At 37.2% G+C, this 25251-nt stretch overlaps 7 protein-coding genes and 1 non-coding gene across 13 annotated transcripts; 3 read left to right on the forward strand and 5 right to left on the reverse strand.

Moving 5' to 3' along the window:
- Positions 1–974: 974 nt before the first annotated feature.
- Positions 975–3380, reverse strand: LOC133720339 (rust resistance kinase Lr10-like). The gene is made up of 2 exons (XM_062146600.1): positions 2405–3380; positions 975–2232 (listed from the first exon to the last, which is right to left on the reverse strand). The coding sequence occupies exons 1-2, from the start codon at positions 3213–3215 to the stop codon at positions 1124–1126; spliced, it is 1920 nt and encodes a 639-aa protein (XP_062002584.1). The 5' UTR covers positions 3216–3380; the 3' UTR covers positions 975–1123.
- Positions 3381–3955: 575 nt separating this feature from the next.
- On the forward strand, positions 3956–5755 carry LOC133720342 (LEAF RUST 10 DISEASE-RESISTANCE LOCUS RECEPTOR-LIKE PROTEIN KINASE-like 1.2). Of its 4 annotated transcripts, none has more exons than XM_062146604.1 (5): positions 3956–4553; positions 4650–4778; positions 4946–4969; positions 5115–5141; positions 5453–5755. In XM_062146604.1, exons 1-5 carry the CDS (start codon positions 4055–4057, stop codon positions 5629–5631), a joined length of 858 nt encoding a protein of 285 aa, XP_062002588.1. In that variant the 5' UTR covers positions 3956–4054; the 3' UTR covers positions 5632–5755. The 4 variants fall into 4 exon arrangements, 3 of the variants coding, with proteins under 3 accessions (XP_062002588.1, XP_062002587.1, XP_062002586.1); XM_062146603.1 differs by having other exon boundaries at positions 3956–4271; positions 4368–4778; XM_062146602.1 differs by having other exon boundaries at positions 3956–4778.
- Positions 5705–6814, forward strand: LOC133720857 (rust resistance kinase Lr10-like). The gene has a single exon (XM_062147333.1). It carries the CDS (start codon positions 5705–5707, stop codon positions 6812–6814), a length of 1110 nt encoding a protein of 369 aa, XP_062003317.1.
- On the reverse strand, positions 6719–8728 carry LOC133720343 (tRNA-splicing endonuclease subunit Sen2-1-like). 2 transcript variants are annotated; one of them, XM_062146606.1, is made up of 3 exons: positions 8354–8728; positions 7410–8192; positions 6719–6734 (listed from the first exon to the last, which is right to left on the reverse strand). In XM_062146606.1, the coding sequence occupies exon 2, from the start codon at positions 8184–8186 to the stop codon at positions 7440–7442; it is 747 nt and encodes a 248-aa protein (XP_062002590.1). In that variant the 5' UTR covers positions 8187–8192; positions 8354–8728; the 3' UTR covers positions 6719–6734; positions 7410–7439. The 2 variants fall into 2 exon arrangements, with proteins under 2 accessions (XP_062002590.1, XP_062002589.1); XM_062146605.1 differs by lacking the exon at positions 6719–6734 and having other exon boundaries at positions 7097–8192; positions 8354–8710.
- A 282-nt stretch (positions 8729–9010) lies between these two features.
- LOC133720345 (uncharacterized) lies at positions 9011–11685 on the reverse strand. Its single transcript, XM_062146607.1, has 6 exons — positions 11373–11685; positions 10738–10812; positions 10112–10200; positions 9888–9972; positions 9550–9631; positions 9011–9289 (listed from the first exon to the last, which is right to left on the reverse strand). The coding sequence occupies exons 1-6, from the start codon at positions 11535–11537 to the stop codon at positions 9198–9200; spliced, it is 588 nt and encodes a 195-aa protein (XP_062002591.1). The 5' UTR covers positions 11538–11685; the 3' UTR covers positions 9011–9197.
- Positions 11686–12525: 840 nt separating this feature from the next.
- LOC133723950 (uncharacterized) lies at positions 12526–13551 on the reverse strand. The gene is made up of 2 exons (XM_062150824.1): positions 13159–13551; positions 12526–13045 (listed from the first exon to the last, which is right to left on the reverse strand). Exons 1-2 carry the CDS (start codon positions 13269–13271, stop codon positions 12814–12816), a joined length of 345 nt encoding a protein of 114 aa, XP_062006808.1. The 5' UTR covers positions 13272–13551; the 3' UTR covers positions 12526–12813.
- A 44-nt stretch (positions 13552–13595) lies between these two features.
- Positions 13596–13667, reverse strand: TRNAM-CAU (transfer RNA methionine (anticodon CAU)). The gene has a single exon. It is a non-coding gene; the product is annotated as a tRNA-Met (tRNA).
- Positions 13668–17756: 4089 nt separating this feature from the next.
- LOC133721556 (bifunctional TH2 protein, mitochondrial-like) lies at positions 17757–21844 on the forward strand. Of its 2 annotated transcripts, XM_062148205.1 has the most exons (8): positions 18024–18164; positions 18976–19035; positions 19196–19304; positions 19473–19760; positions 19871–20285; positions 20417–20680; positions 20877–21537; positions 21638–21844. In XM_062148205.1, the coding sequence occupies exons 2-7, from the start codon at positions 19031–19033 to the stop codon at positions 21287–21289; spliced, it is 1494 nt and encodes a 497-aa protein (XP_062004189.1). In that variant the 5' UTR covers positions 18024–18164; positions 18976–19030; the 3' UTR covers positions 21290–21537; positions 21638–21844. The 2 variants fall into 2 exon arrangements, with proteins under 2 accessions (XP_062004188.1, XP_062004189.1); XM_062148204.1 differs by lacking the exon at positions 18976–19035 and having other exon boundaries at positions 17757–18164.
- Positions 21845–25251: the final 3407 nt, after the last annotated feature.

Below are 25251 nucleotides of genomic sequence, written 5' to 3' on the forward strand. Positions count from 1 at the left end.
CAATTGAGATTGCACATAACCCAGTTCAGCATGATAGAACAAAACATGTGGAGGTTGACCGTCACTTTATCAAAGAAAATCTTGACAGAAAGGTCATTCGGTTTCCATTTGTAAACTCAGAAGAGCAGTTAGCTGATGTTCTTACTAAAGGAGTGTCCAGGAAGATATTCGACAGCTCGGTTGACAAGTTGGGCATGATAGATATCTATGCACCAACTTGAGGGGGAGTGTAGAATCGCTGTAAATCTTATGTAATTATGATTCCTATTTAGGTAGGTTATCATGTAATTATAGGAATATCTGTTTCCTATTAGAGTTAGACGACTCCTCTTGTCCTTGTATATATACCCCTTTGTGGATGAATAGAATTATTATTTGAAAACCCTAAATCAACGTATTCTTTTCTACTCATCATCACCTAGGCCCAAAGGAAAGGAAAGCTCAGTCAAAATTAAGCCCAGCAACATCAGCACCTTGACAACTACAGAACAGTGTACCATCTCCTCTAATTCTCAGACTGTCAGATCGACATGGTTTGTAGAATATAGAGTGAAGCCCTGGGGCCACCAGTCAGGTTCGCGCCAATTCCAACTTCTGGTAAGTACAAGTTTTCCAGTACCTACAGAAATATTCGACTATTTCACTTTGAATCAACTATATTATACACTATTTGATTTACTATAATGGATCTCTCATTGTCATTGAAATTTCTCTCTCACTTTGAATCAACTATATTATACATTATATGATTTGCTATAATGGATCTCTCATTGTCATTGAAATTTCAAGTTTGAATGGGTCAGGTTCCTCATTCCAAGTCTATATATAATATGTTAAAAGTATATTTCTTCTGGATTGATTGACTTCTCAGAATGCTAGGAACAGTGGTTAGCTAAACCCTTAACCTAATTCAAATACCTCAAAATGGTTTCAGTGACTTTTCTTTTGCATGCATAATAAGTTAAACTTAGGTCTTTGCAACAAAAAATTTGATTTAAAACATCAATGGAGAAGTGCCCTTTCCAAATTTCTGTATTAGAAATTTAGATGTCATGTTTATTGGTCTTACAGACATGTAGAAGAATAACATTACTGAAATCAATTGCTCTACAATGTGGGCAAATTAAGTTGGAAGTGCTGTTGTTGGTTCCGCTTTAGTTGTGGAAGCAAACGGATTGGGCGGCATCATTAAACTTCCAGATGCTCCTTCTAGCATTCTCACAACCCCTTTCATCGAAGGTCGATTGACCGGGTACCACTGAATACACCAAAGTGCAACAATCGCTAGTCGCTTAGCAATCTGAGCATCTCCATCGTCACCTAGCTCTAAATCCAGTTTCTCCCCTTGATTTAGACACTCATAGATCAATTCAGGAAAATACACCTGGCTGTTGTTAGATGTAAAAGCAGATTCCTTTCTAGCTCCAATGATTTCTAGCACTAGCATCCCAAAACTATAGACATCCGATTTGTAGGAGACGGTTCCAAAGTTTCCATTGAACACTTCCGGGGCAATGTAGCCTACAGTGCCTCTGGCAGCAGTCATAGATATCATACTCTCTTCCTTGGAGTAGAGTTTAGCGAGACCAAAATCCGAGATTTTTGGATTGAAGTCATGGTCTAACAAGATATTATGAGGCTTGATATCAAAATGGAGGATCCTTTGGTCGCACCCTTGGTGTAGATACTCAATTCCCTTTGCTATACCGATGATGATGTTGCAAAGTTTCTCCCAATCAAATGGAGTATTGTTGAAGCGTGCAGAAGATATAAACTTCTCTAGGGAGCTGTTTGGCATGAGCTCATAAATAAGAGCACGCTTCCCTCCTTCAGCAGAAAATCCAAGTAGGCGAACCACATTGACATGGTGAATTCTGCCAATGGTTCCTACTTCGTTAACAAAATCTTCTCCATTTCCTTTAGAATCCTTGAGGACTTTTACGGCGACCAAAACTCCATTGCTCGGAAGCTTTCCTCTGAAAACACTTCCAAAACCTCCTTCACCTAACTTCCTCTTGAACCCATTTGTCATCTTCTTTATATCAGCATAGGAGTATCTTGTTGGTACATGGGACTTGTGATCATCCAAGAACTTTTCAATATTGATTTGATTCTTCTTCTGCTCAATTCTCTTTGATTGTCTCATGTAATAGAAGATGGCTACTACCGCTGCGGATATGAGAAGAAAACAACCTCCAGTCACCCCTATGGCAATTGACCTAGTACCTGAACCTGAGTTTGTTAGGGACAAAAACAAAGAGAATTGGTCAGTGTATTTTTGCAACTTTTCAAAATGCTCCCTGTGAGGCTAGCTTGAAGAGGCCCTGGATCAGTGGTTCTACTTGTCTAAAAAAAACAGAGCAAAAAAAATAATAAAAGAATGTTAGGTAGCTAGAATGCATACCTTTTCGCTTTCTTGGGAGATTCTGAGAGATGGGATAATCATAACACTCCATCTGATTTCTTGTGTAATTGAATTGGCAACTCTCTCTTTCTGCTGTACAGTTTTGGCATGCTGGGACTTGGAAATCTGGCAATGGCTCCCATTCTAGCAATAATACACTGTCCAGTTCACACTGTTCACTGGTACCAGAGACTCTTTGTACTGGAACATAGAAATTTGGTTTCAAAGTACTGCAAGCCGACGCTGGGAACGGCAAGTCACCTATTGAAGCTGAGGATCGAAAAGCCAGAACTTGGTGATGACCAGGGACACTGAGACATCTGATTGGCATATAGTAGTTACTCCCTCTGCTAAAATTTTGTGTGGTGGAACAATTTAATAATGTAAAGTTATATAGCTCTTCATAAGCATAAGAAAAGTTGCAATCAGTCTGGACTGTAGTATCAGATGGTGGCTGAATGAGCGAACTGGCGATAGTAAAATTAAGCAGACGTTTTGGGAGGCAACCATCTGCATCGTAGACACTGAACCTTCTCCAGAGGTAATCGATACCATGTATGATAAAGAGTCCTGATGAGGAGGAGAGCTTCATCATGGTCTTATTGTCGAAGCTGCTGCAAGATACCTCAAAGTCTGGGTGTCCACAGTGAAGGGGATCGTGTTGTAGACGGAATGGAAACTTGATAACAGGACCAGCATTGCTACAGTGTGAAATGGGGCAGTCCTGGTGATCAACAGTTGCTGCTTTGCTGATTGGTACAGAAATGATGGGGAAGAGAATTATAAGCAAGAAAAACATAGGAACATCCATCTGAAGTCTTGAACAATCTATTGGTATACCATTTCTTCTTCCTTATAAGTTGTTGGTCCATTCACTTGCTTCAAATGCAATTTATTTTGGAGGCTGCCCACTTAAGTTTTTTCTGTATTTTTTTCCTATCAATTGACTTGGTGGATCAACACATTATTATCATCAATGACTTTTCAAATTGTTCTCATTGTGTTGAATTAATCAAGATTCAAGTTTTCCCATGGAAACATTTATGCATAAAATAAGAGTCACATTTGGAAGCTTCTTGTGGCTGAATTAACTGATTTCCAATAAGCTCGACCATGGTGACTATTGGTGAATGCACATGAATTCTATGGAAATTATTCTATTTCAAATAAGAGTCACATTTGGAAGCTTCTTGCACACTGCAACAATTCAACATTGTCGCTGAATTAACTGATTTCCATTAAGCTCGACCATGGTGACTATTGGTGAATGCACATGAATTCTATGGAAATTATTCTATTTCAAATAAGAGTCACATTTCGAAGCTTCTTGCACACTGCAACAATTCAGTGTGTGTGTGTGTGTCTTTATAGTCTGTATATATTTATCACTTGACTTGGTGAATCAACGCGTCATGGTCATCAATGGCTTTTTCAATCTTCAATTATGGTTGCTTGACCTAATGGCCATGTGGATCCTACCTTGGCTCTTGTTTTTGGGTAATTGTCGGGATGCCAATGGCTTTTTCTATTTGTTTTGTTGTCATACTAATATCCATGAAATTAGTTGGTGTGGAATGGTTTTGCAGATTCAGAACGCCAAAACCTTCTTACTGCTAAGTTCTCTTTCTTTATCTTTCTCCTTGATTTCCTATGATCTTAATGCTCATAATGATGCCGAGAAGAGTGTGGTTAGCGTGCATTGTTATTGCTGTTATTGGCTTTGTTATTTGTCATGATGATGCCACGGGAGCTAAACATTGTGAGCCTGCTTCTTGTGGGGATCTGCATGACATTCGATTCCCTTTTCGTGTGAAAATTAATGGTGCTTATGATCCTAATTGTCTCAGCCATCCAGCTGAACTTTCATGTGAGCAGAACCGCACTGTTCTAAATCTTTTTAATGGTACATATTATGTTAAGACCATCGATTATAGAGACTATACAATGCAAATTGTTGATCCAGGTCTGCTACGCGATACTTGCCCCTTCAGGCCACTCTACAGTCTAACAAGTAGTAACTTTAGTGAAGGGTATACACACGAGCCGGGCTGGGTGAAAAATCAATACCTTGATATTGAGTTTAACTACGTAGTCTTCTTTGATTGCTCATCGGAAGTTGACTCAGCAGAGTACATAAGAACCAATTGCAGTAATACTGTCTCATCATCATCTGCTACATATTCTTATATTATGCTGGGAGATGGAGTAAATAACCTTCATTCTTGTAATATGACTGGGATTACAGTGGTAGCAGAGACTGCAAGTGTTGCTTCATTTTCTGTCATCCGAGATGAGTTCAGAAAGGGTTTTAAGCTTTCGTGGGGGCCTTTTCTCCCCTTTGAGTACTGCTACACAAGAACCCAGTCCCCCTATTGTGAGTATGTTCTTATCAGGATTTTAATTTAGCTTTGACCTCTTTTTTTCCCCCTTTTTATGCTAATGATTTGATCAGTTTGATCTGTCAATTCTCTATTGGTTTTAAAAGTGGTGATTTCTGTTGTTCTGAATCTCTTATTAACACTAGACTAATGCATTTTGCAGGTTTCCGTGAGTACTTGAAACGTAGTAAGTTTTACTGGCACCACTTTTAGTACTCCGTTCTGTTTTTCTGAATTACTTTTGATTTACCCAAACATGAGGGTTATATTGTGGCTATTCACTACCATTCTTGAACCTAAATCACTTCTTCCTCGACTCTGTTTTCATTCAGGTCTCGCAAGAGTTGCCAAGGTCACTGGTAAGTTCTCTTCAACAGTATTATATACGTATTCTAAGAAAGGTGAAAGTTCAAATGCTAGCTTGACACATTGCTGGCTATCATCCCTAACAAAATGTTGAAACATTCCAAGATAATCTAGTTATTCTGTCCGCTTTCACTATAACTACGTACTTATAAAATGAATGAATCATAAATATATGCTTCTCTGAGACGTCTTTTTTTAACATAGTCTGATGTTTAAGTACCTGTGGTTTCGAGACCAGCAATCAATAAATAGATTTTGAAGTTCTATGTTAGGGTTAAGTTTTTATACCTTATTCTTATGGCAGGATGCAGTCTGATGGCACGAATGATTCTGGGCCTTACTGTTTTTCTGGTTATCTGGAGCTACAAATTGTATTGGAAAAAGTTCCTAAAGGAAGATGCGGTAGAAGAATTCTTCAATGCATGCAACAAAACGTATGCAAAGACTGTATTCATACTCAGATATCAAGAAGATGGCCATTGATTTCAAAAACAAAGTCAGTCAGGGAAGCTATAGAGAAACCTTAAGAAGGTTTGCATACTCGGACATTAAGACGATGACACTTGATTTGAAACACAAAGTCAGTCAGGGCAGCTATTGGAAAAAGAAGGATGATGCAGTTGAGGAATTCTTGGATGCATACAAGAACCTTATGCCACGCAGGTATTCTTATTGGGATGTTAAGAAGATGACGAATGGTTTCAAAGATAAACTTGGCCAAGGAGGCTTTGGTTCTGTTTACATAGGAGAGCTGTCAAATGGTCATCTTGTTGCAGTAAAGATGCTGAGTGGTTCCAAAGGCAATGGACAAGATTTCATCAATGAAGTTGGCACAATAGGAAGAATCCATCATGTCAATGTGGTGCAACTAATCGGATTCTGTTCTGTGGGATTAAAACGAGCTCTTGTTTATGACTTCATGCCTAATGGATCCCTAGAAAAACATATCTTTCAGGATCAAGAAAACAATCTTGCTCTAAGTTGGGATAGAATGCTTGAGATAGCGTTGGGGGTGGCTCGCGCTATTGAGTATCTACACCAAGGCTGTGATGTGCAAATTCTTCATTTTGATATTAAGCCTCACAACATTCTTCTTGATGAAAATTTTAATTCAAAAATATCAGACTTCGGGCTTGCAAGATTTTACCCAAGAGACCGGAACACAATTTCTGTTACTGCAGTAAGAGGTACAATGGGGTATATAGCTCCGGAAATGTTCTACAGAAGTATTGGTGGTGTTTCCTACAAAGCTGAAGTTTATAGCTTTGGAATGTTGTTGATGGAAATGTCAGGGCGCAGGAAGAACATAAATACACATGTACAAAATTCAAGCCAAATATACTTCCCTCTCTGGATTTATGAGCAACTAGAAAAGGGATTGAGCCTTGAAATTGAGGAGGCATGTGAGAATGATAAGAAAATAGCCAAGAAGATGATCATGGTTGCTTTGTGGTGCATACAACTGATGCCTGCGGACCGCCCTTCTATGACCAAGGTTTTAGATATGCTTGAAGGTGAAGATGGAGCCTTGCAAATGGCTCCGAAACCTTTCTTTTGTCCTCAACAGATGCCAACGGAGGATCTACCTGATGACAGTGATGAGATGGACATTGAAGAGGTATCTATCCTGCCAGAAAATGCTACAGAATCGACTTCCATAGTGTAAGGGATGCAATTAGTGCCCTATTTATTCTTGTATGCCTCTTTTTAAGCTTCATTACAATTTGAAACTTTGAATAACAGGTCAATAATGAGCTTTATCAAGATCTATTGAAAATTGTTTATTTGATCAGTTCATATAGGAATTATAGGAATTTCATATTATACTAGTGTGATGTCTTCTCTTGTCTGGGTGACCATATAAGTCAAAAACTTTTAAATGTTGATCGAGGCATACAACTTATACAGAGAGTAAATGCGTCCACAAAACTACATTGAATTGGCAGAATGTACTCAAAAGTAGCCAATTATATATAACACAAAAGCTAATCACAGTATCATATGCTACTGTGTATAGTGTAACTCTCTACACTTTGTATCCCTCTTCTGAGATTCCAAAGTTAAAAATCATCTTCCAATAAGCAATATACAGATGTGTAGGAAACTATTAGTTTCATCATTTCCTACAAGGAAGCTTTTATGATTTACGAACTGTGATTAAAACCTTGATGAGCAATATATTCAGTATAATACACAGATCAGTGCCAATTCTTTTCAAACAAATAAATAGTTGCTCATTCTATCCAATTAGGGAGGCATACCTCTGACTTGGTAGCAGCAGACTAAAAATACTAAATCTCTTCCTTGGCTCCATTTTCACTTTCAACCATTGTATGATCTTCGCGGCACTGTTCTGGATTCCATCTTGTGATCGTGCGCTCCTTGACAGTATAACTCTCCAAACACGATGGAGAGTCTGCACTATGACCATTTCTGCTGATATCAAGAACCAGTAATGTCTTTGCCACACCTCCACAAAGCCGAGTAGCGCAATGCACATCAGACCACACCCTCAATCGATTATTTGCACCACCCTCCTCCTCCTCCAAGGACACAATCACCGCATATTCAGAATGTACCAACTCCGGATGATGACGGTAAGCAACAAAGTCCGCACCATATGTAATCCCCGACATAACAACCCAATTCTTCATTCTAAGATGACAATACGCCTTATAAAAATACGGAAACAATGCACTTCTAGACTTCATGCACGGCCATAGCTGCTCATCACTCTTCAGACATTTATCTTCAACTATCCTGAGGCATTTTAGAGCATAGCTCAGATAAAAGCCCTCCTCCAAACTCAACTCAAACCATTGCTTATCCTTCTCAGCAGTAACCATGGCTTCACCAAAGCACGAACGGTTAAGGAGATCAGCTTGTTCTGCTTCCACTGAGAGAAGCACACTGCACCCACATAGCAATCCTTCACAATTTGATTGATTTAGAGAAGACTGGAGCTGCAGTACTATCTTTGACATGGGGTCTGCAAGAGCTTTCGCTTTGAAGCCCCTTCCTTTCCACCTAGGCCCCATTAGATTCTGCAACAAACATCAAAACAGCTAAACCAACTCAAACCCATGTGTAAGTTTTACTGAAAATGCTGAATTACATTACAAAACAGAACCAACCCTTTATTTCATATGCAAATAAGAACATAGCAATCAAACCAAGAACATAGAATAGGAACGAAAGCTAATACCTGGTCGGGTTGACGTAGGATGCGGCGAGATCGAATCAAGGAAGCAAGAAGGGTGAGATTCTCTGGCGACACGTAGACGGTTTCCGATGTTCAGAAACAGAGCACTCCTACAGTTTTACTTCTACTGGTGACTGTTTGCGGCGGGGGAGGGACGATACTTATGCTATTTGCTTGAGCATTTTTACGGTTTTATCGTACTTCCAACTTTCCAAGTCAAAACCTTTGAGACCAAACATAAAAGTCAACAATGAGTTGCTGTTCAGGTAAAATTTAATGCGTAATTCAGAAAATTCTTAATTTCTTATGTACACCGACCAGTTCACGAATTTGGAGAGTGTAGCGATATAGTTAAACAATCTCTTCACCAAAGTGAGAACTAAGAAAGACCATTGGTACTAATTTGTTGGAAATTTGATTTTAGGTGTATACCTTCATCCTTAAATATCAAGCAATGGTTGGAAAGCAAACTAGCTCCCCATCAAAGTTAAGATATCATTATCATTGAATCAGAGCACATTTCATCAGTGAAATGCAGCTTCCAGCTTTCGTACCAATTTGCTGTTGGAAACATATGGTGAAGGTGGAAGCTTTTAAGTGTTCATCCACATCAACTTTAGGCATTAAGTGTGTGCAAATTCATCTCAAGATGGTGCAAAATTGTCGTTCCAAGTTTTTGAAATGAAAAAAAGATGGCCTATCCATGAGTCAGAAAAATCTGGTGCGTATTTTGTAAACCCTTGCTATGGAGGTACATGCTACTACGGCTTCCAATGAAAGTTCAAAGTGATACATGAAACTAACATTTCTAAATTTAAGCAAGACACGCTCTCTCGACTTCATCCTCTTATCCTCCGACCTTAGCAACCTTCCTGTGCTCAATTTGCCCTGTAATGGGGCATTGCATCTCTGTCCAACTTATTGCCACCATTGGCACACCTGCAATGAACAATTAGAAAACCAATGTGAGCTCATATCATGCAGATTCAGTGGGATTGTTTACAAGCCAATATGCACATTAAACGAAGACAAACATAAAAAGCTGTACTCTTTCATCCCCGATAATGAATAACTCGCATTAGTTTGATCTAATTTGAATAACGATACATTACAAAGACAGAAAATAACATTTCATACCTTCTGCCCCAACAACAATGCAACTTTACTCTAAAACATTACACTAACAAAAATTCATTTACCTGCTGCACTCTGAGCAGAAATAACACCCAGCTCATTCTTTGCAGTTGATAGAAAGTAAGCTCTTGCATCTCCAAGGGATAGCTTATCAAAAGAATCAAGGAAATTCATTTTGCAATAAGCAACTTCAATGTTGTCAAGCATATAATCAATTTAGAAATTAAATGATTGCTGGCTTAGCGCCAATATATAGTTATCAAAGAAAGCCATATAACAGTATTAAGGGGAACAGAGAAGTAAAAGCTTATGTTCAGAAAACAATTCTTATCTCAGGCCCAAGAAAGGACAATCATGCTTTTTCACATAACACTAACAAAGGCATTTCAGACAAAAAGGATACCACAATAGCTCTGACAATGTCACCAGGGTGAAAAGACTTGTGCATATCCACTTTATCAATCTCGGTTGCTCTAATATCTTGAAGCCTGTTAAAGAAGTAGGAGCGTTTATATATACTTGTAATATCAGCAAAACAACAACTACTTCATTACACAAATTACAAATTGAATGAGCGAAAAAAAATGCAAAACCTTCCACATATTATTTAAAAGGAGAGATACATACCTAATAATACCGGTAAAGTTTTCCCGCACAGACTTGGTGCCTAGACACATAATATCAGCAGAAGCCATTCTGGCCATCACTTTGGTAACCTACAAAATAAGAATATCACAGATTTACATACATTTTTCAGTCCAATAATCTGCCTCATACAGAGCTACTGAGAGTGTAGTCAACCTAATAGCATTGAACCAGCAACCAATTTCTAATATACATAATCTTCCAACAAACACATAGCATGAAAGTCCATCTACCACTAAAAATGTGAGTACGCTGTTTGTTTCGAGATTTACAATAACTTGTTCTAGTGTGTATCCACTTAAAAAAAACTCAAGGATGCGAACAATGTGTAAGCATACAACAGAATAGAAAGAAAGTAACCTGGGGCAGTAATCAACACTGCACAAAACCAAAAGCATTCCAAGGAAACCAAATGCATAGTTTCTACTGGATTAAACTACATTCTTAATGACACCCTTGGAACCACGAAACGAGTACTGTGAAACTTAAAATTGAATTCTAGGGTTTCCACCATAAGGATGTACAAAGTCGAAACGAGTACTGTGAAACTTAACATCTATTACATACAAAACATGAACAGATTATGGTAAAAAGTCGAAAGCCCTTACTCTGGCAATGACAATAGATCCAGGCTCCGGAATAGCACCATGGGCCTTGTGACCAGTTACCTCCACAATGGGTCTCTACAAACCACAAACCACAACAACCAACATCATCAACAAAAATTCCAACACCACCACAACCACATACACAAAACTTAAATCAAACACTAAGCTGAAGAAGCAGCACAAAAATCAGAGGTGCGAATTCACACAAGTCTCAAACTTCTCCCCTCAATCTGGTAAAGCATTCACAACACTGAAACCTTAATTGACATAGATTACAAAACAGAAACTACACACAGTTCCACAGCTCAAAACGTAGAAAAGCCTTGAACTTTTCATCAACAATGAATTACCCAATATCCAAAATTTGAACTTTCAGACCAGAACAGACCAGCACATCAAACTTTTACCAGTAAAACTAAATTTCAAGAAGAACAAAGTGTTGGGTAAGTTTGATTTTTCTTGCATGATTCTCTCAACAATGAAGACCCAATATCCAAAACTTGAACTTTCAGACCAGAACAGAGTCAACAGACCAAAAGATCACTCTTTTACCAGTAAAACCAAACTTCCAAGAAGAACAAAGACTTGGGTAAGTTTGGTTTTTGTTGCATGTTTAGAAGGGGGGGAGGTAATACCTGGTCAGGTGAGTCAGGAGGCGGGGATAGGATGCGGCGGAGGCCAGTAAGGGAAGCGTAGACGGTGAGATTATCAGGTGACACGTAGGCACCTCTGCCTGCTTTGAATTCGGAGGCTCTTCCAAGCTTTTCACCTGGGGTCACCAACTCTGTATCGTTCCCCATGCCAAAAAAAAGAGTTGAGAGGCTCAATGAAGATGAAGAAGAGCAGCTGAGAGTGGCAAAAGCTTCTCTGCTATTCTCAGCGGCGGGACGCTTCCCAGTTTATTTAACCCATGGTTCGCTGGACCGGGTCGGACACCCCGCTACTCAATTTGATGGGTTGGAGCTTTCTTTTCTTTCTTTTTTCATTTTCTTTTAAATTTTTTGCTCTTTTGTGTGTGTATTTAGGTTTAGGTTTAGGTTTAGGGTGGATATTCCGGCACCTTGATACTGCCCTTATTTTGGTTCCTTGGTAGAAAGGCCTTTTTGAATACTTACGAACAATTGAGCATGTAAAATAATGTTGAATGTAGTCATTTATGATCGGATTTAGTCTAGATCTATCTTGTATCTTGTTTTCGGTTCATCTACTTCGGTCAAAACTTTAAAATTTTAGAATGTTTGATTTCAATCAAAAAATCGAACCGTATATACATTTTTTTTTTTTTAGAATGAACCGTATATACATTGATCCAGCCCTAATGTGTGTAATATTGTAGTGCTAAAACTAATAGATCATATCTTGGTGTACTAATGGAAAAATCAAAGAAACAAGCATATAATTATACAGTAATATCGAATCCATATCATGTATCTTGGTTTATTTGGGTCTATCCACATTGGTTAACAAACACTATTAAGATCGATGTCTATTCTTGAAACTTTAACACTCCAACGTACGATTCCAGCCAAAAAAACAAATTGTATACCTTAATCCGGCCCTAGTCGGTAAGAGTGCTAAAATGAAAAGTGTTAAAGAGAATTCTTTGCTTCTTGAATTGTACACGCAGAGTATAAAAATCTTAGTTAGTGTGCAATTTCAACTTAACTTACATATGATGATGCATGCATTGCTTTTTACAACTTAGTGTCCATTTAGAAAATGTGTGCATCTCACCCACAGATTGAATGAAAACATCAGGTCAAAAAGCCCTAGTCAAAAAGCCCTGGATCGATTTTTATTGACGGGTTTCACGTGCTCAAAGCTACAGAAAGGCATGTCTTTCTTGCACATAACAGTCTCTAGGCTGACCAATCAAAGCAACAAAAGGAAGCCTCCCATTCCTTAAATCATATCATACAAGAACTAAACTACTGCATTAAGTAGTATACAAGTACCTAATGATCAAGACCAGTCTGCATTATTCTCAAAAAAAAAAAAAAACCAGTCTGCATTAACAAAAGAAACATAACCAGATATTAACTAACTATATCGATATCGATCGATGAACTTGACTGACTAGGATGAAGAGGACTCAAACTTGTAGTGTTTATCAATGGCAACTGATACATCCCATATGCACCTGAGTCCTTTGGGAATGGTTACAAGGTCTCCTGCTCCAAACTCTACAAACTCGGACGAAGATGATGATGAGCATCCTTTAGGATACACCTTCACTCTGCCTCTTACCAGATAACATGTCTCTGCTGCCTCAAACTTAAGTGTGTACTTCCCTGGTGCACATCCCCATCTGCAAAAGTAAATAGTAATATGCAGTAGTTCTTAATACTGTAGAAGATAGCTCGATCAACCAGTTGTTATATATAGGTAAAAACAAACATAGCAGAGAAGCTTAAGACTCACTTTGGCCATGAGTTAATAGCCAATTCAGATAAGCGTGAATCCGAGGGATTGCTTTCCACTGTGATGTTTAGATTAGGAAATGTTGAAACTGCAGAGTTTGATGTTGTTGCCATGGCAGACTCGATCAAAAAAAAAAATTATGATTAGGGAGAAAGTGAACAAGAAGCAACAAGACTGTTGAGACTTGAGAGGAAAAAATGGGAAGGAGTTATGGGGTAGTTGGCCTACTTGTGTATATATAGAGCTTTCAGTAATTGGGAACAGAAGAGGATGAAGTCTTTACATGAACTTATACCCAATTTCAATAAAAGGACTCAAAAATAGATAGAAAAAGGAGGGAGGGTCTTAAATAGGAAAATAAAGAAAAAGGAAAGAAGGAAAAAACCACAAAAGAAAGAAGAAAAAAGGATAAAAAGGCGGACAGAAGCTACTCAAACTATCAGAGCCAGGTTTCGATCCTGGGACCTGTGGGTTATGGGCCCACCACGCTTCCGCTGCGCCACTCTGATTGTTGATAGTAGTTTACACAATTAGATATTTAGAGGCAAAAAGAAAAGTAGCAAAACCCTGACTCAGTGACTCTAATCTAAGAAATAGTTTGCAAACTTAACTTGATATACAGCATGTCTGCTAGGTTTTGGAATTGAGACAGTAGAGACAATGGGAAAGAACAACCTCGATCTCGATTTTTCTCCAGAATTTTGATCAAGACGCGCGAAACCGAGGGTCTGAGAAATATTTGGGAGAAAAAGTTGAAACCGGCCTTTGCATTTCATGGCCTCTCTTGCTTGTGCACATTGAGTGAGGGGAAAATGACATTTTAAGTGGTTGCAACAACACGGTTTCGCAGCCAATATATCATTGAAAAGGACCAGGGTTGCTTTTGATCTTATCAGCTGGTGAGAAAGCAGAATAAGCGATAGAAATACTACTGGATAGCTAGCACTGTCAAACATTGCATCATCCCATTAAAGAAATGTTATTGGCTTATTGTCTGGATTTCAAAGAGAAAACTGAAGATGTTTGTGGACTTAAGCGCTGTGCTCTTGTATTTTTTGAGGAATTTATTCTTTGTTCTGGCACGTTCAGATATACAAAAACAATTCAGATATATGAACCATCTCGTGGAAGTTAGCCTTACGGAAATTAGTGTTTGGACTCATATTTGGAGTGCATGTTAAAACTTTTATTAAAGTAACAAGATAAAGTGTCCTACCGTATTGTAAAGGGAAAAGCACTCTTGGGAAAGATTCTGTAAGAAAACTGCATATCAACGTTGTGCCTGATCGACTACGGTGAAGGATGAAGTCATGAAGATGAAGAGGAGTTCAAGGTGCACCGACGCGAAATCAAGTTGCAATGGAGCCCTACTGCAATGACACAGTGGATTAAAGTGAGTTAGCGCGGAATCTAAATTTCATTGTAGGTTATGCTTTATATGCTTCTATATTTGTGAGATTGTTCAAGGTTTATATATGCAGCTTTTGTGTATTGAAATAAGTTAATTAAAATTTGAATGCAACATTAAGTTGAAGCCTGTACGTATGTCAACTTCACCGTCAACTATATATGTATTTTGACACTTGAAATTAGATGTCTGAAAAACATCATATTCAAAGTCATAATCAGTAACTACCCAACTTCGTTCTCCTTAGTGATCATCAACATAACAAAAGCACAGTGTTATGATAATTAATTAACTTCACGATAAAATTATATTATCAATTTGGTACATTTTAAGATGCTGCATAAAAGATAATAAAAATTAGTTTATTTCAATATTTCAAGAAAGCACATCATTATTCAATGGTAAAATACAACTACACATTATGAATAAGATCGACTCAATAAGTTGTAAAACAAATTACAATACCTTTGAGTATATAGCCGCAATTCATGTCTCAACAACACATGGTTCGTGATTCTGTATTGCGTGTTAATTCACATGAGCAGATGCGGTGTACAATATGTCCATACTCTTAATTGGAAAGTTATGTTTTTCCTATATGGACACGTTCACAACGTACTCGTGATTTTTCATTTCAATGAGCGGGGCATGCATGCAGTGAGTGATATTTTGTAATTAATGCTTTTATTTAAGGTGGATATATATGTGCCCCAACCACTATATAAGTAACTATGCATGGTTTGATGCACGCCCTTAATATACCAAGTAATAATAATCACGTTATATAGATTGAATAGTTTATATCATCATCTTCATCATCATCCTTCAATTCAGAGAATATCACGAGCACAGATATATACAAAGCAGTGGTAATTGCTACTACACAAAACATGGTAATTGCTACTTATTATATAAAGACCTATTCACTATCTGTTAGAGAAGAAGTCTGTTTAATTACTTCAGAAAATTATATATAAAGAGATATCGATCACTCTATAATATATCGCTATATGCATGTGGATCAACCCTTTTCTTTGTACGTAATATGTTTTTTCACATATGATCTTCATCATCTTCATCATCAATTCTTCCTTCCACTAATAACTTAATAAGATAATGCTCTAGCATCAGTCAAAAGTTCAAAACCAATGATCACCGTAGAGTTGTTCCAAATGAGTTGAGATGTGATTTAATATCCATAAATCTAGTATGTGAGAAAACTGAAAGAATATCTAAGGTGTTCATTCGATGCACAGATAAACGCTGAATATTTATCTATATTTATGCCGGTTATAAATAACAATAACAACTCACTTGAAAATTTTAGTTCTCTCCATTATCTCAACAAGCCAATTGAAATATATAATAGAATAAAACTACACATATATATATATATACAGTCCGGCTACACTAAGGACGTCCTTAGTTTTTCTTAGGTACGGATTTCCGGTTTTCACCCACTTTCCGATCAAATTTTCACATCTTAACCGTTCAGTTTTTACTTTTTAGGTCCTAATATATAGATCACCTCTGCAAAATTTCAGCCAAATTGGTGATCATTAAGGCATCCAAAACTGCAAATTACAACAATGTAAACGAACGGTTCCGGTTCGACAGATTCGGTTCGTTCGTGTAAATTGCAGTTTTGGACGCCTTAACGATCACCAAATTGGCTGAAATTTTGCATATGTGATCCATACATTAGGATCTAAAAACTGAACGGTTAAGATGTGAAAATGTGATCGGAAAGTAGGTGAAAATAGTAAATCCGTTCCATAAGAAAAACTAAGGACATCCTTACCTGAGAAAAATCCTATATATATATAGGGTGAATCTCTTGTAATCTATATGATCGAATGGCTGGAATGTATAGAGCATATGTTCAGAATCCAAATTGAAAAGTTGTGATTTTTCAAGATGAACATGTATAATATATGGTCAATTAAGTTCCCATGACATAACAAATTCCACTCTTATGATCATGGTTCATAGTATTAGGGGAATCACTATTTCCTAGTGGATCTTAGTGTTTGGTCCCGCCTATCGATCGCAATACTTGAAAATGAGTATATGTTCAAACCGACCTATCAAACTCGATATATGAGTAGTCTCTAGCAGCATGATTATCATAGCTGCGCATTATGCAGTTTTGCCTGTACACTAGCTTGTAGGTGAATTAATCTTTGATAAACATGACGGTTACCTAGCCAAATAAAGTATATATCATGTCTGCATAAATCAAAAGATACACATACTATGTCAATATGTGGACGTTAATGCATGAAATTATCTTGAAATAGGAAGATTAAAGTGAATTGAATTAAGACATAAATCTTTATGCGTCGCTTCCACGTAATTTGGTGGGTCTTCAAAGTGCAAATGAGTCAAATCGAGATAATACTAGGATAATAAAGCTTGACTCATATGGTTTCCCTTTTAATTACCGACTTTGAACTCAGTGTAAGTTTGAACTATTTTTCAGACTCAAACCTAATTTTTTTTCAAACTCAAACTTAGCTCGGCCTAATTAATTTTTTTCTAAGCTCGAGCTTCTTGACTCAATTATAGAACAAGCTCGGTCATAGTTATGTTGATGGTCTGCAATGGACCTTTTTGTTACCAAGGAGTGTTTTAGATGCACTCCACTTTGATGTTGTAAACTCTAGATGCCCTAGAGCCTTCTACTTATAATCATAGTCTTTTTGCATAAAAAAAAAAATTATAAAACAAGCTCAAACTTGAGTTTAACTCAACTCAACTTGATCATATATATTTATGAATCCAAAAAATACCTTCAAGCCACTTTATCAAGATCCACCCGTCATCTGTCAGTCCATCTCACCTCACCATATAATTAAAAAGAATTACTAGAGCATACATAACATCTTACAAAATACATCATCATTTTCCCCATAATTAGAAAAGAAAAGAAAAGAAAAAAGTGTCAGAAGAAAATAGAGTGAAAAACACACACACCCACACCCACACCCACCCAAGGAGTTTAGTCTAGCGGAAACCTGGCTAGACACGTAAGTTGGGTGAATGTGAACCGGATACTCAAACAGGTCCAGCGTTCGATATCATTTCCCTGTGAAAACCACACATCTAAAAAGAATTTTATCCAAATCAAATCCCGACTCAAAATGGTAGCGCACGTTGCCACTTTCACACCCTCCACCACCTCCAGGTAATAAAAAGCAGATAAAAACTTCCCTCTCTTTTCACACTCTTACCAAACCCGACTCTTTCTTCTTCTTCTTCTCTCTCTCTAGTTTTCTCCTCCATTGATGCGATTGATGCGCTCACTCTTCCCTCCAAACCCAATCAAAACCCCCCAAACCCTCTTCACCTCCCTCCGATCCCTCTCCCTCTCCCTCTCCTCAATGGCCATACCCCCTCCCAAGTCCGCCATCCCCTCCGCCGCCGCCGACAACGAGGCCGGCCTCGCCCGCCGCTTCTGGATCAAGTTCCGCCGCGAATCGATTTTCGCTCTGTTCCATCCCTTCTCGCTCTGCTTGGCCTCCGGCGACCTCAAGATTGAGTCTTTCCGCAGCTACATCGCCCAAGATGCTCACTTTCTCAAGGCCTTTGCCCACGCGTGAGTCCCTCTTCTTCTTCTTCTTCTTCTTCAAGATTGAAACTTAGGGTTTCGATTGTGATTGAAATCTGAATCTAATTCAATTCTAAAAGTGGAGAATATTCTTGATTTTGTTGAATTTGGAAAGATTGGTTGTGTTTATTAAGCTTTTTTAGAAGTTAGATACTAGCTTTAGGAGCCTCATTGGGTTGGGGTTTAGGCAAGAAGAGACAGTGTATTGTTAGATTGGGAATGAGGAGTTTTAATCTGTATGAAGCAAAAACTAAGGTCAGGCTGTAGAGGTTGATGAAAATTTTGTATCTACCATCTACTTGGTTAGGCAGAGTTCTTGTTTTTTTCAGTGTAGGGATTTCAGTTATGGCTTTTCTTTGTTTTTTATCATATGCTTAGTTAAGGCCGAGCAAGGTTGCTGAGGAATTCGTAGGAAATGATAAAGAAGTAAAAACATGTGTCGTAGACAGTTGTTAAGTAGTTTGACGCTTTTACTCTGTCATCAGTCACCGCCTCTCCTTGCTTTGCTTCTGAATTTGTATTAGGTTTTCAATGTCTTCTGCTACCATGCTACAATTTCTATAGAATTTTTCTTTTTTAGTGTACCAGAAGATATGCTAGGATTTTGAATTTAAAGCTTTATTTGGTTGCTGAGAAAAGGTTTGAAAAGAAGAGAAAAAAAAAATCTTTGGCTAAAATGAAGGATCATATTGTAGTTTGGTTTGGTATAATTGAACTGATTGACTTATTTGGTTGACTTTATGGTTCTTTGGAAACAGGAGTAACTAAAATCATATAGCTATTTTTTTGTGTTTTTCAGTTTTCTCAGCAACCAAATGGAGTTAAAGTATTTTGGATATATTTATGTGCATTAAATGAGGTAAGCTTTTTTATTGTTTCCCATAAATCTAATAATGTGTACAATAGGAATAGGTTATGATTTAGTTTATTCAGAATTACGGCAGTTTGTATTAGGTCGATATTAGGTGTGAGTTTAGGTGATTTATATTTTCAAGCTCTATTAATGTCTGCATTTTTAGGTATGAGTTGGCGGAAGAGTGCGCAGATGACGATGATGCAAAGCTAGGAATTTCTGAGTTAAGGAGTGCTGTTCTTCAGGAACTGAAAATGCATAATTCATTCGTGCAGGTAAGATGAAGGGTTCTGAGTAGACGTGTAAACTACAACTGACTTGTAATACTTCAAATATGTATGTGTAGTAGTTAAATGGATTCTTTATTTGCAAATAGAATATATCACTATCGGTTACGTTGTTAAGTTACATTTCGCATTGTCTAAGTATAAGGGTAAATGCAGGAATGGGGTTTAGATGCTAAGGACATCTCTATCAGCTCTGCAGCAGTAAAGTACACAGAATTCTTATTGGCAACAGCCTCTGGTAAAGTTGAAGGAGTAAAAGGCCCTGGTAAACTTGCGACTCCATTTGAAAGAACCAAAGTTGCTGCTTACACCCTTGGTGCCATGACTCCTTGCATGAGATTGTATGCCTTTATAGGTAAGGAGTTCAAGGCACTTCTAGATCCCAAAGACGGCACTCATCCATACAAGAAGTGGATCGACAATTATTCTTCCGAAAGTTTTCAGGTTTGTCCTCTCATATTTAAATATAATTTGTTTTCACCTTCTTTTCACATAAGTAGTCTTCTTTACTTCGACAACTTAGTTAATATTTTGATTATTTTCTTTGAACTTAGGCATCAGCTGTGCAAACTGAAGAGTTGCTGGATAAGCTAAGTGTCTCTTTGACTGGCGAGGAGCTTGACATCATTGAAAAGCTTTATCATCAAGCCATGAAACTTGAGATAGAGTTCTTTTCAGCCCAGTCACTTCTTCAACCAACTGTAGTTCCTCTTATCAAAGATCATGACTCTGCAAAAGATCACCTCATGATATTTTCAGATTTTGATTTGACTTGTACTGTTGTTGATTCCTCTGCCATTTTGGCTGAAATTGCAATAGTAACTGCCCCAAAACCAGATCAAAATCAATCTGAAGATCAGATTACGCGGATGTCATCGGCTGATCTCAGAAATACATGGTGCCTTCTTTCCAAGCAGTACACAGAAGAGTACGAGCAATGCATAGAAAGCATTATTCCTACTAAAAGAGGTACTATCAAATACTTGTTTAATACGTATGCAATTTCAACATTATGTTTTGAAGTGTGAAATTGTTGTAGAATCTATTTTATGAGGGTACTTGCTGAAGTCTGATAGTTTTCCCTTTTTATTGGTTTGTAGCGGAGTTTGTCTATAACAATCTGCATAAAGCACTCGAGCAACTTTCAGAGTTCGAGAAAAAGGCAAACAATAGAGTGATAGAGTCAGGGGTTCTGAAGGGTCTTAATATTGAAGATATAAAAAGAGCTGGTGAACGTCTCATTCTTCAAGATGGTTGTATTGATTTCTTCAAGAAAATTATCAAAAGTGATAACTTGAACGCAAATGTTCATGTTCTTTCATATTGTTGGTGTGGTGATCTTATTAGGTCAGCTTTTTCATCAGGTGCACATCTCTTCTCCACATTCTTAGAACCTGTCCATTGATCTCATTTTATATGTTTATGTAATACAAACGCTGTGTTATTTTATTGTCATTCTTGTGTTAGGCTTGAAGTTCCTTATGTTGAGCGTCTTACGTCTTTTTCTCTTTCCACTTGTACAAATGTCAGCATTATGTATACATATTATTTTTGGTGCAGGGGGTTTACATGAACCAAATGTTCATGCAAATGAGTTCACATTTGAAGAATCTATTTCCACTGGTAAAATTGTTAAGAAGGTGGAGTCTCCTATTGACAAGGTTCAAGCTTTCAGAGATATTATAAAAAGTTGTCAAAGTGACAGGAAGAACTTGACTATTTACATTGGAGACTCGGTGGGTGACTTACTATGCCTCCTGGAGGCAGATATAGGAATTGTCATAGGGTCAAGCTCAAGCCTGAGGAGAGTGGGGACTCAATTCGGTGTTTCTTTTGTTCCACTGTTTCCTGGTTTAGTTAAGAAACAAAAAGAATGCGTTGAAGGAAGGTCTTCTAATTGGAAAGGGTTAACTGGCATTCTTTATACAGCATCTAGTTGGGCTGAAATACATGCCTTCATTTTGGGGTATTAATCTCTTTTCTTGTTTTAATGCACGCAAACTTCTGCTTGAACAAAGGAATCATTCATATACAGTGGAACGAAAAGATAAAGTTTGGTATCGTATAAAAAAAAAAAAACAAAGATGAAGTTGGTGGCTGATTTTATAAGGGCCACAGATTTGCAGCTGTCTTGCTCTTTTTCTTCTTCCTTTCCTTTTTTCATAAACAGGGTTTTCTCAATCGGAAATGTGATGTTGGCCTATTAGGATGCTGTAAACAGGTATTTGCCATTTCCCTTGCTTCTTTCATCTTTTTCCTTGGCACTCAATTTCTGGTTATTCTTATACAACTGCTTCTTGATATCCTCTTTTACTTTTCAGGTATCAAGAGCTAGAGGCAGCAACGATTCAAGGCAGAGATTGTTATATCCATTTGTCCATATAAACATTTCAAGATCTGTATCTGTATTATGATAGTTGATTGCTATTCGATTATTTGAGATGAATGGCAGTTTCGGATAGTGTATTTTTGGTGATACTAATACCCCCTATTATAAATGCAGATTCAAAGTTTATGTTCTGTTTGGATTTGCAGTTTTCTCCACCAAGTTGTTTGTCTTTGTGACCTGTATTAGTCTTATCCAGGATACCTCATAAACTTTCTAAGCCGCATTAGTCCTTTGTTTTTAAATAAAACGCCACTAATTTCCTTAAATCTACTATGTTCTATATATGCCTCAGCACCTTTTTCTTTTCCTTCTTAAATTCATACATTTTTTGGTTTTGTCCATGTTTCTCATTGTCCACTATTACAATGCACGCTTCCATTTTAGAGGGAAGACTATATCTTTTGAGTCAACTTCACAATATCCATTACAGTTGGCCAAAAAAGGCTAAACTGAAAGTGACAATATCATGATGTGCACTATATGATATGGAATCCTTTGTCGGCCATATGGTTCCTGATTGAGTTTAGCACAACAAGTTATGGGTTAAGAAAAAATGCAACATCAATGTCAAAGCAATTGAAAGACCAAATATACAAAAGCAAGAATCTAAATTAGTTCAATTTAAGTATTGTTTAGTGCATAACGTAGAAGCACTAAAACTAGCAAAGAGAAAAAGAAACTTATAAACTTGGGGATTTTAAGTAGACAAGTTGACCACTACTATGTGCATGCGTTAGGACAAGCTTTCTTCATTTGCCCCCCATTTCTAAATAGGAATTTTGTGATCCGATCAAAAATCGTGTAGATAATTAACTATCTATTAATATAGTGACAAAAGTATACCCTCTTTTACACGTAACAATTTTGAGTTCGATTCGATTCAACAACAATTGTCATTGTGTAATAAAGCAAAAAAAAAAAAAAAAAAATCAAAATTGCCTGCCTCCAAGCATTCACTCTTAGTAACTTTGATAAGTATCAAGAAAATTACCAACTTACTGTTCGCTTAGTGATATTACAGATATTGGCAATTTGAACGTTTGAATTACCTTTCATAAAATGAACAGAGACTGCTAGGAAATCTTGTTTGGTGGAAACTATGATATTGTGGGGACATTTGTTGTCTACTACTTGTACGATAAAAAAGTTTCCCACAGTTCTTGGTATCCCATCTTCATCACTATCGATGATGTGCTTCGTACTGAAGGTTTCTTAAAGTCATTATAAGCACAGGAAGAAGAAAGCACTTTGTGTGGGATCTGCTGCACTTTTATACAGTGAGATCGGATATGTTTCGATATCTGATTGGTTCCTATCAACAAAAACTCCGTTCAATAGAGTTTAGAACCACACTTACAGATTCATTGGCGTTCATCATGTTCCTATCATGGTGCCAATGCACTGGATTGTCATACTTTTATGCTTTAATTTTCATAGACCTGAAAGTAAAAATCACTCGCTTTTGAAAAGTCGGATAAGGTGAACTTGATGAAATTAACTTGAGTTGGTTTAGTTTGTTTAATTGATTAACCACCCTTCATGCCCTCGACTTCGACTGAAATTAGTGGTTAAGAAGAATGCTGATATAGTTTCTTCTCATACTCTCACTTTGAATAATTGAAGGGTTGGTAAGATGTAATTATATTGGGTGCCCTCATTTTAAATGAAATTCAACGGTTATTTATAATTTTAATTCATGAGCATAGTGTTGTTCTAAGTTCTGGCACAAAAGAATGTTTAATCCCCAAAAAAAAAGATATCCATAAGATTTATTTTCTGGTACATTATGAACACACTTGCATATGCCTTTAGTGCTTGCTTGTGGTTGATTTGATAAGCAATAGTTGATCTAACCTAAATAACTAAAAGGAACTCCCACTTCATTTGTATTTAAACTAAATCTATGTAATCAATCTCGACTATACAACAGAACTTTCCCTGGACTATGGTAGTTAATTACAAGTCCGATCTATCAACCCACGTTTCCAACAGACCTTCCCCACTTACGAGTCGTGACTCATTACATATGCAAAGCACCATTTTCGTGCTACAAATTTGCTTGCTTTACTTATTAATTATTGTTAAGTGAATCTTGATCATGGCCGATCGCCTCATGCGAAGTCAAATCTGAGAAAATGCTAATTAACTACATTGTTTTAGATGGAGGTTGAAACTAATTATGTTCAGTTTGAGCCCAAGCTCCAAGCTCTTTCACTACAAGTTTATGACCTTTTGAACGTCTATAATCACTTGATTTGTGTACAAATGCCAATTCAAATCCTAGATTAATTCATGGAAAAAGGGTCACTAAAAGCTAATGGCACACTAGATCGATGCGTGTAGTTTTAAAATGGGAAAAAATTCGAGGAAAAAAAAAGAGAGTACCTAATTGTATATAACTCATAACATACAACAATTTACATTTTAAACCAATTAATTAACATAAAAAGCAGTGAGGAAACCATTTGACACAGGTAACTAGGTCAACTACACTACAATCTCTTTAAAAAAAAATATTATATAGGCAACTACATCAAAGTGGCCATTTTCATATGAACTTATGATGTCAATTATGCAATCCCCAAGAGCTATCTTGTGTTAATAAACAAGGGTACAAAACGACCTAGTGATTGACTTAATTGATTAGAAGCCAGCTTAGCTTCTCCAATGGGAGAGCTTTGGCCAACTATGAACGAATATTAATTTTGTTTTATTGTTTCTTTAGCTAAGTGAATCCAAATTAGATAGCTCAGCTCAGTTTCCCACTTCAATTATAAGAGGGCTGCCCTTACTTCCTTTCTTTAATTCAATGGATTATTTCTTTTTATCAGGTGCAACACAACCAGACACGTGAAGTAGGACCTCCTCAATGGGAAATACGTACGTACGTGGCTTATTTTAATTAAAATTTCCTTTTCATCTTTGTTTGATCCGTCTCTCACATCAAGAACTTAGAATCTAATCTCTATGCTTCCCCATTCATTATAAGTATAACCAACCACCCCCAATTTCCATCCCTCCTGCCTTCTCTTTCTTATTCTTCTTCCTCTTCTTTTTCCTCCTCCTTCTCTTGTCACTGAGTTGAGTTCCACCGGTGGTTCAAGAGCTGAGATCAAGAATGCGGAGAGCACATTCGAGGTTCGAGAACTTTCAGGTATGGCCTGATTTTCACAAGTAAATAAAGAGGGTGATGCAGTACGTACTTGAGGAGAGAAATGTAACCTCAGGCAAGTCTGATTCTTGGCTTTTCGATCGAATATATATGATCATATATATTCGATCATATATTATCCCCCTTTCCCTTTTTCGTTTTGCAATGACCTTTTCCTCCATAGTCTCTACTGATTTCGGTTTCTTTGCCACGAAATCAATGGAGGAAATATTATGAAATAAAATTTGTTTATGTAGTTTTGTTTTAGGGTTTCTTTGGTGTTCATGCCTTTTAGTTTCTTGTATGTTCCATGAACACTGTACGTAAGAGAACTTCATATCTTTGTACACCACAACTGGGTTTAATTTTCTGGGTTTTCATTATTCTTTTTGTTT

Source organism: Rosa rugosa, chromosome 7 (genome assembly GCF_958449725.1).
Source record: "Rosa rugosa chromosome 7, drRosRugo1.1, whole genome shotgun sequence".
In the NCBI taxonomy this organism is placed as follows: domain Eukaryota; kingdom Viridiplantae; phylum Streptophyta; class Magnoliopsida; order Rosales; family Rosaceae; genus Rosa; species Rosa rugosa.